Source organism: Cinclus cinclus, chromosome 3 (assembly GCF_963662255.1).
Source record: "Cinclus cinclus chromosome 3, bCinCin1.1, whole genome shotgun sequence".
Classification (NCBI taxonomy): Eukaryota; Metazoa; Chordata; class Aves; order Passeriformes; family Cinclidae; genus Cinclus; species Cinclus cinclus.
In genome coordinates this window covers 18542211-18554766 of record NC_085048.1, presented here as the reverse complement: position 1 = coordinate 18554766, position 12556 = coordinate 18542211, and the positions used below count along the sequence as shown (strand labels likewise).

The following is a 12556-nucleotide window of genomic DNA, read 5'->3' as shown; positions in this document are numbered from 1 at the left end:
GACAAAAAGGAATATGCTAATTTTTAAGATCAAATGCTACTCTGTCATGCATGTTTCCCTAGAATGAGGAACATTGTCAATTTACAAAAATTTTGCTTTCTTCCAATTACAGTTATTTATATTTCCTTACTAATTCTAGCTTTTATTCCCCTGAACATTTGATTCATTTTGCTCCTTAAATTAAGAAAAGGATGTTGAAGGTGTCAAGTAGCTTTCTTTATTTCCTTGATGGTCCAGGCCCAGCAGTGATAGTGTGATTTAACAGAATTTTCATGCAGTGATGTTTGCATAAACTGGGCTGGCTATGGCATTGCTTCAGGCACACTGACCTCGTGTTTTCCTTTTCCTGGCATTTTACTAAATAACAGCAAAAAGTTAAGTTTGAAGACAGACTGGTACTAGAAAGGGACAGTAAACTTTTAATGTTGCTAAGTAAAGATAGGAAACAAAGTGTTAACTTTAGAGTAAATCCTAAACCCAGTCATTTTGGGTACCTAAAACTACCCGACAGTGTTCTTTTAAAGTAGCACCAGTTCGAGTTTGTCTAACCTGAGAAGTATAACACACAATTAACTTTGATCTGTTTGCTATTTTCCCTTTTGTTAATGTTTGCATTGTGATTTACCTTCATGGGTAGAAAATAAAATGATGCATTATGTTATACTGTTACAGCACCATTAGATTATTGTAAATTTTGATTTCTTGCTGTTGTTAGGACTGCAGTTACCTGTTTTTGCCATCAGCAGGCACTGATATGATTTGAGGAGTGTGCACCCTAAATTCTTAAAAAGTAGACTTATGGCTTCTTTTTATTAGTATTTTGTTGTAAGCAGACTGGACAGCAATCTCCTTTACCCTTCACAGGTGCTTCGCAGTCAGCTGGTGGGCATGATTCTACAAAACAGGTAATCTGACCAGCCTGTGCCAGGAGAAAAATAACAGAACAAAAACATACTTTGTTACATGTTCCAAATAAGAAATACATTTTTCATGTTATTGAAGAAAATATTCTCATTCGTTCTCTGTAAGGACCTAACTAATATGGTAACTCCATGTAGTTTGTTTTAGCATAAACTTACATTGAGAAGGTTAATGCACAGTCTGGATTACCACATTTTTTTTTTGATAAAGCAGCATATGTGGTTTTGTCTAACATTCAGGTGGGACTGAGGTACCAAGCACTAACATATTTTTTTACTACCTTTGTAGAAATTTCTGTCTGATAGAAGAAAATTATAATCTAGCGCTGTCAGAGGAGCTTTCATTGACTTTTATGCATTTGCTTGGATTTCTTCAAAAGCCTCTCACGTTATAGTTAAATTTACTGATATAACTATACAGAAATGAAAATAGAAGTATAATAGATGACAGCTGGACCGAAAAACAATGTCGGGGACAGGGGTATCTGAATAATATAATTTTTCTGAAAAAAAGAACTGAAGAACCATTTTAAAAATTACCCAGAAATTAGCAGGCACAAAACTGGAACTGCTATTTTAAAAGTAAAATTATAATTTCTACCACAAAATTAATTTCCACATACTTACTTTGCATTCACACACAGTACAAGGGTCCCTTTTCCAGGTTTCATTGCTGGAATATGATTTACCCTCTTCATCAGTGCAATCAGAATTACTGAGGCGTGATTCAAGTTTTTTTATCTGAAAACATTAAAAACGTTAGTAACTGAATCAGAAAAGGATTTCATTTGTGTAAAGTATTCTGGTTTTTCTCTTATAATACATGCTACATAAGCCTTGTTATACTTGTCTGGGCTTTTCTTCTCACTACTTAGTTTTTATAATGCTAAAAGACTAGAAACAGGTAATACATATGGAGATAGTCATTCTATCAAAAGAAAGCCAACAGAAAATATATCTTTCCTACCATTGGAATATTCAGCTAGAGCATAAAAGAGAAAAAAACTTTATGTTTCACATACAGAAAGACAAATTTAAACTGCAAAAAATGTTCTGGATAGGAAGCGAATTTTTAGGGGTTTTTTTAAAACAACTTAATTTAAAATGTTTACTTGAATTTTTTACTAACTTCTCCATGGTGTACATTTTAAAAATGGGATTCCGCTATGGCTGAAGAGAGTTTACCAGCAAACATTGTAAAGTCTTCTCTAAGTAATCTAGATTTTTACTCTGATTACAGCTGTAGTCTGGCACATTCCTTCTTATGAAGTCTGCATTTAATCATTGCTTTACACAAATTGTATACATTTCAAATGGTAAAAAATATTTTATTAACACTACACACCAATTTTTAGGGAAAGATTAATTCCATGTTTAGTATACAATGGTTGCACAAGGCTTCAGGTTCAAAAGTCAATAGGGTCCAGCTGTAGAATATTTCAGTATGATTTCAAAAGAACACAGAACTAAAGAATAATAACACACCAACCTCTGTGTTGTTTTTTTTTTTGTTTGAAAGACTATGTGGTGGGTTTTGTCTGCAGGGGATGTCTAAATATTAAAAACCTAAGACAGATGTTAGGAAACAATTATTAATTAAATCTAAAATTAGACATGATAGACCACAATTAGTCCATGATATCATCTCACCTGATTTCTGAGGCTTGAAATAGTTTTTTGCATTTCCAAAACAAATTCTTTGAAGTCATTCACTGCGGGTACATTTCTATTTTCATTAGAAGTGGATGTGGCATTACGAAAATATTTACTCTGTTTCACAGAACTGCAACAAATGAATGCCAAGAAAGTATGTTCATCTAACTCATTTTTATTTGGCTAAGTATTTTAGAACACTTAACAAAAATGTAAAAGAAAAGCAACCAACAAACCTAGGAATATGAACCACAACAGCACACTGACAGACCAGCTGGTGCTTAAGACAGACTTAGGGCAGGTGAGCTCTAGATTACTGTCACTATCACTTGCGACAGGGAATTTCTTATACTTAGAAAAATTATGTATTTCATGCAGGGGTACACATGAAGTTGTCACCTATGTATGTATGACTATGTTGTACATATAATTGACACTATAGAGGATCACCTTAAATTCACCCCTGAGCCTCCAATACAAAAGAAGACTGAAGTGAAAGAGTCATCAAAAATGTTTCCTCTAATATGAAATTCACATTTCACATTCTGAACCACAAATTCTTCCTCCACAGGCTTGTTAGCAAAACATGTATTTTAAGAAATATGAACTTAAAATGGAGAAAGTTTGGTTTCATAAATAAATGAGAAGTACTTCTAGATATGAACATATTTCTAAATAACATTTGACATCAATACTGCTAATAGTACACAAAATCTAAAGTCTTTTGTCTGCAGTACTTTCCAGCAGATATATTATAACAGATATATAACACTAAAATTGTGTTAATCAATTAAATCTGTTGATGACAGAATGTAAGAAAAGGAACTGTCTGTAACTGACAATATCTTATCTGGTACCAGTTGAAAAAACAGGCATTCAAAAACATGGATAACACTAATTTTTAAATCACTTATTACATTAATTTCCTTGAATCCATTAACGTGTTATCTCCAGTGCTAAGGAATACCCAAAGAATGAACTGGCAAAGAAATTCTTATATATCAGGACTCAGGATTTATACTCTCCCTCATAAATTAAAACAGCACTTACTGGCAGGGGTTCAAGCTACTTAGTTTCCCATCGAAATTAGAGAAAAAGAACTCTAAGCAACATAACATGCCAAAGTTCAAGTAAATCATCTCCTATTGTATAAGAAAATATTTAATCTTCCCCACCTGTTGAAGTTATTGAAAATGAGAAGCTAGATAAAAAGGAGGAAAAAACCCTTCTCACTACAAATGCAATTTAAATACAACACTGAGCATGAGAACTCATGGGAATGTTCAATGACTGAGGTTGTTTTAGCATTATTTATGCTACAAATTAAGTATTGTAACTCTTCTGTTTTGTATTCTTAATTAGTAATTGGAATGAAACATAGTCAAGCTGGTACTTAGATGTGTTTATTTTTTTCTTGCTCTCATTATTATTTAACTCGTTTTACAATTTTAGAATTATGGGACTAGCATCCTTAAAAAGTGAATTGCTGTTTTGTAAATTTTTCTAGCAGTTCACTTGCAAAGATGGACAAAACATCCTTCTTCAAGGATTACTTCAAAGGAACCTATCTTTTCATATTATCTATAAGCCATCTTAAACATAGCTGCTGTCTTCTCTTGTCTAAAATCCTAAACACCTGAAGGATCTTTTATTTCAGGACAGATTCCACTCAGACAAGTAAAATATTATCATGGTGTTTACTCAAGTACTATAACACTTCCAGAGTATTTGAAATTGCTGAAATTCATTTACCTCTTTTTGTATCTGTCTAGATGCTTTCTTTACCAGAGTGGGTAGACTCTGTTTGATCATCATCACTCAAATAGGAAGTTTTATTTGTTAAAAGAATGCATGCTGAATAGAAAGAGCTACAATTCAAGTGTCTCACATTTGTTTATCATGAAGGATCTTCACAAGAAATGGTCTGAGCAGAGCTCGTCTCATGTCAGTAATTCATACGTAAGCTTTCATTGCCATGAAAGGGCAGGGACCATGTGCAGCTGATAATTTGACTGAAACTGTGATTTACTTCCTTGCTATATTTTGACGATTAGGGAGTTTTAAACAGTATTATTAGTACTGCTGTTCTCCATTCCTGTGTGAAGTATTTTGGTACCAGAAGCAATCCTTACCATTATCACAAATTTCTGAGAAATTTTGAAATTAATACTCGGTATCCTCCTATTTCTACAGGAGAATCTAGAAGCTCCAAATAGGCAATTAAATAATTTAGATTAATTTAGTTAATACAGGCACTGTAGGAATGTGGCATTTCAAATCCCCAAAGCATGCTTCATAAGTGTTTATTTTCATGAAAACTGCAGGAAGAAGTAAAGCACTACACTTATACTACTGACAAAGAATTTTACAAAAATTTGAGCTTAAAAACAGTGGTTTATGTTTAGTAGATATGTAGAAGTGTCAGAATAAAATACATCAATCATAAACTTGAGAAAGCAGACATCGGAAAAAAAAGTGGCATGTGCTCACAAAGGAATAATTCCATTTCATTCAATTGTGAAAACAATTTTTTTATATATATAATTCCTTATTTTAAAAAAGTCTCACCTTACTGATTTGGTCATTTTCATTTTCTTCAGGGGCTTGTCCTCCTGAAAGCTGTAGTCAAGAGAACGTCTCCCCCGAAAGTGATATGAAAATGCATTAAACTGTCCTCTGGTTCTACAGTCTGAAAACAGACAAGAAATTACACATAAAATACAGCATATTTCAGCAGTTACAATATTAGTATGGTTTTGCAGTGTTTTCTGAATTGGTAAAGGCAAGTCATACATTCAGTCTTATTCCTCTGGAACTGGTTGATGGCAGATGAATATATCTTAGTGATAGAACATTTCAACTAGTTAGATACAGAGAATGTGATTTCCCACAGAGCAGCTTTTTAGTGTGAAACAAAGGAATAAATCCATATAGTGCTACTTTAACTATTCTTTTCACTTCTGAAATTTTCACTCTCTTGGTGAAATTTCTCTCTCTTTTAATTATTTTCTCGGCAAACAGGGCAGCTACATATGAAGAAAAACAATGGCAGAAAAACCACTCTGTGGGTTCCTCATCTATCACAGCCATTACTATTTTTTATTTTTGCCATCTGAATAGATTTTTAAATTAAATTTCAAATTTTCAGACATGCTTTTTAGGTTGATGAGTCTTATTTCCAAATCTGAGGAATCTGAATGTATCACCAGACTCTAAAACTCCTTCCACCACAGTAAAAACCTCAACTCTGAGAATGATCTAAGACAGAAATCTTCTCCTAAGACCCTAAGAGGACATCTTCAAAGGATGAAGTGTGTCATTCTTCCAGTTCACTTTATTTACCCTTCCAAATGCAGTGAGTATTTGGAAAGAGTCCCACTTAAAAAAGAAAAGGAAAACAAAATAAAACTGCAACAGCACTTGATAGAGGAGAAAATGAGAAAATAGAAGTTTTCTCATTTCTGTTCACAGAAGCTTTAATGCTCAAAGTTATAATGGGCCAAGCTGAAGCCAGAACAAACTACATGATCAGCTGCTAGAAGCAATGTCTGCTAAAACCAAAGAGAAAGCCTAAATATAGGATACCATAGATATCTCTCAGCTAATTCTGGTATTAGCAGAATGAGCCATGAAAGCAACTGAACACAGGAAGAATTCATTTTCCATGATGTTCCTCTTCGTTTGCACCAAAACAAATTAAATCAGAAACTCAGCAAGATTTATAAAGTATTTTTCTTGAATTTCGATTGAATACTTGAAGTATTAACACAAATTAGTACAGAATTTTCAAGTCTATAAACACTGCTGAAATGAGCAACTAGAGAAACCAATATAAGATTGCTCTGATCACACAAAATTAGGTATCTTGGACTACTTTTAATTGTGTTTAAATTTTACATATATTAAAATATTACAATTTCTCTGTTAGGAAAAATTTGTTGGTCTTAATGGCTTAATATCATTTAAGACATAAAAAAAGAAAAATATTACTGACCAAAAAAACCATTTCAGATCAAAAACAATATCTAGAGATTGTTCTTGAACACAGGTTATCCACAATTCCCCATCCCTTTTCTTTCCTTGTGGTTTGTACCATTCTTTAATAAATGTATTACATTCCTCCTATAATAACAGCACCCACCAAAGCACTACATGTTATTTGCTGCCAACATACTGTTTATTCTTCATGTGTGTTCCACTGTTTCCCACTTGCTGTCCACTCAGAAAGTAAACTCTTTGAGCTGGGAACAGACCAATGTGTCTGTAAGGAGTTCGGCATGAAGGCATTTTTGAACACCCTTAGACACTTCTATATTTAGTATGGTGAGAAAAGGGATCATACTGAAGGGATCCTGAAGAAAGAACTAATTTTGGTCAAAGGAACTTTTTTCTTAAAGCAATGTGCTGCTTGAAGTTTTCTCAAGTATCACAAAATCTTTAGTTTCTCAGATATTTTAGCAATATCTGAAAGGTTTCTGCTATCCTCCTCTGTTCAGTAACTGTTATGGTCATCTTGCATAATACAGATTTTTTGGGGGAATACAATAACACAATGGCCCATTGTGTTTTTTTGTTGTTTTTTTTTTTTTTTTTTTTTTCCTATGTTGTTTCTTGGAAACAAAGGTCTGAAATCTTGGAAAGGTTTTATCACCTTAGACTGGTAAATATGAGAACCATATGTTCAGTGACAGCTTTAAGTACACAGATCTGACTTTCTGTGTTTTTTAAAACTCAAATATGTCAACTTGCCAAATTAACAGTTCTTGTTCTTGGTTTCTGTTTCAGGTACAAAAGGGAGAATTGTCACTGATGAGAGGTGCAGGACAAAATGCTTCAGATTTCAGAAAGCCTAAATCAAGAAATTTCTTCTCCCTATTTTTTTAAAAAACTTTTATTCTTAAGGAAGAATGCCTTAGCAGTAGTAGAAAATAAGAAAAATAAGCCTGAAATTCTGGGTTTTTTACCCAGGTTAACTAAAATGTCCCCAGATTAGCTATAGCCATTCCAATTAACTTTCTGCAGAAAAAAAAATGAATGTTTAAAAGCAACCTAAGTATTCTTTTCCTTTATGGACAGGTTTTTTTTCTTCCAGAAGTTAGCTATTGTTACACTGCAAGTTTCAAGCTGATCCATTTAAAGAATAACACAGGATCACAGAATCATTTATGTTGGAAAAGACCCCTGATATCATCAGATCCAACCTTTAACCAAACACCACCTTTTCAACTAGACTATGGCACTAAATGCCATAGCCAGTCATTTCTTGAACGTTTCCAGGGGTGATGACTCCTCTACCACCTCCCTGGGCAGCCTGTTCCAATATATGATAACCCTTTCCATAAAGAAATTGGCATTTCCATTTGTATATGGAAGCCATGTCCACATCTTTAGAAAATCCTGTTCCCCACAAGGTTTTAAAAATGTAACTATTATGTAAATTTGATAATAAAAAGCCCAACAGAGAGTTATTGAGCACTCTTAATTCTCTATGAATCACTCCTCAAAATCTAGGCCATGGAGAATTAATCTAATGATAGGTTAAAACAAAGCAACTTGAAGGACTGAGGAAATCTGAAGCAACACACTTATATCTATTTGATACTAGTTTAATTCTCCAAGATTTATTGTAGTAAATTAGGTCACTGTTACTGTAAGCATTTGTATTAAGAACTTGTAGACATGCCAGTGGGACCATTAAAAGGGTAGAGAAACACTGAAAATATCTGACATAAAAAGATTTTTTTTGAGTAGATGTTTTCACAAAGCAGCTACTTAAAAATTGCACAACATAGGAAAGTGACTTTTCACATGAAATAAAGCCCTAACTCAAAATAGCTGGTTTTGTTATTGCCAAAATGGGCAGTAACCCTTCACGTGGCACTGCATATCTCCATGTCTTCTGTTGAATAAGGCTTTCAACAGAAATTAAACAGCACCAAAAATGTAACATGGAGATCTAAAATACAACAGTAAACTTCTCAGATAATTTTGTATAAAGATTACTTAAACATCTGAAAAGGAAAAGGTATAGAAGGTAGAGGATGAAGCAACAACTCAGATTGCCATCTGCCAGATGATATAATGGGGAATCTTAAGAATAAAGATGTTTCCCGTAGCTGATCTCAAAGTTCACAGACTGAGTTTCAAGACTCATCTACTACCAGAACTAGGTTTCTGATGGAAAAGCAAATGTCCAGTTTGTTAATATATATCTAATGACAGACTAAAGACATTTTAAAACATGATCTATCTAAATAGATCTCGGATGGTCTGCAGGTAGATAAAGGAGAAACATTAGGTTCTTGAACACCAAACCAAAGCAAATCCAATCTCTCCAGTGGAAAAATTAAATAGGACTAGCTGGGGGATTTTGAAGAGAAAAAACATGTAGCTTTTGGATTATAAATCATAAGAAAAAGTAATTTCAGACAGACTGAAATCCATGCAAATTTTTAAAATAAAGACCCTAAGAACTGTCCTGCACACTGGACTGTAAAGTCAACAGTGTCTTCGAAAGGCAGCAACAGTCCACAGGAAAGGAGGAAATTCTACAGGTGCCTTGATTTGTAAAAACCACTGAGACACTTCAATTAGGATGCTTTACCCATGTTGATTTTAGAGTCAATGACATAAGTTGAGATTGCAGCCTGACTGTCCTCCAGACACATCTCTATTGCCATCAGTGGGACTTTGCCAGATCTGGCAACTCATTCAGCAATTTGAATTTAAACACAACAATTGAAGCCTATTGCTTCCCTGCTGCTCTTCTCAAGGGATGGCAACTACTGGCAGGAAACTTCTGGAAGCAAAGTAATGTCATAACTTAAGTCTCCTTATTTTACCTTTATGAATGTAGAACTATATTTAATGGATCACAGATACCTGAGAAAGATAAAATATTTTTGGTTTGGATGAAATAAAAATAGAAACAGTGATTCTCTTGCAATCATACAAAAACACTGAGCTATATTAAATGTTCTTCCATTCAAAGATAAAAATAATAACATCCTTATAATTGCAGACCATGGAACTTAATTTTAGTAGCCTGGCATAGACTGAATTGTTACTAAGCTAACAGACACTGTTTTTAATTGTAAAAAGATAATTTGAATGTAGAAAGCAAAAATATATGACCTAGCTCACTGAAGCATACAAGTTCTGTGTAAAGACAAAACCTTTTCAGGCAAAAATCACATAAATTTGGTAATTTGAGGCATTCTAGGTGGACAATATCCTTTGTCAAAAAAAGAACTTCCAGTCTCACACAGAGATTTCTGCTAACATTTAAAAATGTTACTTCCATTATATTCCACAGAATTTAGTGCTTAGCCCAGTACTGCTTAGTATTCTCATTGAAGATTAAAGGACATAATGATAAGTGCATAGTAAGAGATTAATGTTGTCAGTAGAGAAGCAATAGACAGCATAATTGTTCCTCTGGCCTTAAAATACGGGAGTTCATAAATATAGGTCTAATCTACTGAACGACCATGTATAAAAGCATTCAGATTGTGTTTTAACACTTCTAATGAAATTTACTGGGATTTAAACATGCTTGATCGTAATTTGCATAAGGTTGTATTCCTGAATTAAACAAACAAACAAAAATAACAACATCTGACAGAGGAGATATGCTGTTTGCTAACTGAGAAACAGTTAAGAAAAGTCTTTCTAAATCAGTTTACACTTATAAGGATGATTTGCATCTTATCTGAATCACTTCCTCCAGGGTCATTGTCCATTGTCCTCCTGGGTCCATGTGAAAACCTCATGGGTTTTGACACAAAACAAAAGGTTAAAGAAATTCTTATTTCAACTTACAAAAAAACCCCAAAACAAAAGAAAACAAAAAAGTGTGAAACTTTTAAAGACCCACATTTGAGTAATCATGAAAACATACATTGATTATTTAAAAAGTACAAATTCAAAATACACTTTTTGCACTAGAGAGCCTGAAATAAAGCACTAAAAATTCGTTGTTTGGAAAATCTGAAGCTTAAGTGTGCTTCGCACAAATAAAGAGCTGAAGCAAATCCAGTAATTACCCATCATTCCTGACAAGACAAAGACAGGTAGAAATTGAAGGAAAACAGAAGAAAACTTGTGCAGTTCAGTGGAACTCCCACTTTTTGCCATTATAAACTTGTAATTCTTTTGTATGATTTGCCAACTGAAATCTAAAGGTAATCTGATCTTTTTATAATAAAGAGGAATAATGCTTTGCTTTGTAAGAAGTAAATACTAGCTTTACTCAAAAAATCTACAAGGCAGACTGTTGTAACAAAGAAATTTTTATATCCTTCACATGGAAAAGTATTTTGACTTTTAACAAAACAGGAAGGAAAACAAAAATAGATTTTTTTTTAGCCAGGTTGAAACAGATGAACACATGGATCACTTATGAAGCATACATAAAGTGCAATGAGCAATATTCCATATCTGAAATTTATACTTAGGTTAATTTAACTCTAAAATCATTAGAAGCATTTTAAGTGTGGAGAAGGGTTTGTTTACTTTTAAATAAAAAACAATAATAAATTCAAATAAACAGACACCTTTAATGTATTCAGCTCAAAGTAAATGCTGTTCCTGAGTGTATGCCCCATCTCAGAGGAGTGGTGGCCACAGAAGGAAAGAAATCTTTTATATCAGTTGCTTAAACTGGATTCCCCCAGAAAACATCACAGTCACTGATCCATGCAGGAAAGCAGTTCAACCCATGCATACTTCACTTCCTCTTCATTAACCCCTGCAAGGCTTCAGGAGTTCAGAAAAAGGAAATACATATAGGCAATTTTTTACAAAGAGTAATTGTTTATCCTTTCTTTTGCTTGACAGTTGTCTAACTGCACTGCATCCAGTAGTACTCTCTGGTTTTTAAATGAAAATACAAACTGAATTGTTGAACACAAGAATACTCTAAAGGCTTTCAAAACATAACATCTGTTCTAAAGGGCTCAGTGATAACATAACATTTAGAGAATCAAAACTTCTCAGAACAGCTTTACTATTTTTCCGAATCAGTATAAAAATGTATTTATTAAACTGTCTGTCAAGCTTCATAAACCATGGCAAAGTGAACTTATCCTGAACTGGAAGAATGTGCTTTATTTATAGTAAAGCATTTAAAGAGCGATAATTTATTTTCTCCCAATGCTTCTGGCATATGTCAGGGAATTTTTGAAGATATTCTGGAAGACTTTGTATTAAAATTACAATATGTCAATCATGTCTAGCTTTTTAGAAACTATTATCATTAATTTGGGACTGGCAAACATTGTTTAGAAAAACCCGAGTAATCTACCAATAAAAAAAAAGCTGTAAAAATTAGAGTAAGGCCTGAAAGGTACTGTATATGGAGAATACTGTACAAGATCATAGAATACTGTACAAGATCTTACTGAAATTTAAAGTATTTATTTCTGTTAGTCTCACACTAATAACTTATATTTTGAACAGAGCCTTCCAAGGAAAATTTTCTTAGAGAGTTATTTTTTGAAAAAAAACTTGTTTACTGGATAAGACAATACAGTAATCAGTTTAAAAGCTAAGTTATACAGTAACTTTGAATAGTAAATCTCTATCTAACTTTTTAATTGCTAATGATATCTGAGTTTGTTCTCAAGGTACAGTCACACCATTATAAATCATTCCTCAGTATCTACTGTATCTCTAAATGTAGCAGACTAGAGACATCCTCCATCAGTTTAACTTTTACCTTCTGCCTTAAGTTCCGAGACATATCGCAAAAGAACTTCGTCACTGTGGACGATTATATCTTATCAAAAGAGTTAAATGGATAAGATACAAGTGGAAGATTGTGACTTCTTTCAAAAATGCAATCCACCAGGTCTTTATTCATGCATTTCTTTCAACAGAATATTGACTAGCCTATTCAGCAGTAGTAAACTCAAGAGAATCAGCAGTAGAAAAGATGAAGAACACAGATCTGGATACCTTTCATCAGCAAATCTACACGGTAT

The 12556-nt window shown here is 33.3% G+C and overlaps 1 protein-coding gene across 1 annotated transcript in view; it reads right to left on the bottom strand.

The window, feature by feature from the left end:
* Positions 1–796: 796 nt before the first annotated feature.
* The window catches only part of PXDN (peroxidasin), an 80856-nt gene continuing 69096 nt past the window's right edge, over positions 797–12556 (bottom strand). Inside the window, exons 20-23 of the mRNA XM_062488517.1 lie at positions 5142–5262; positions 2571–2703; positions 1548–1661; positions 797–919 (exon numbers count right to left, since the gene is read on the bottom strand). Coding sequence (XP_062344501.1) covers positions 797–919; positions 1548–1661; positions 2571–2703; positions 5142–5262 — 491 coding nt within the window. The remainder of the gene's footprint in view (positions 920–1547; positions 1662–2570; positions 2704–5141; positions 5263–12556) is intronic.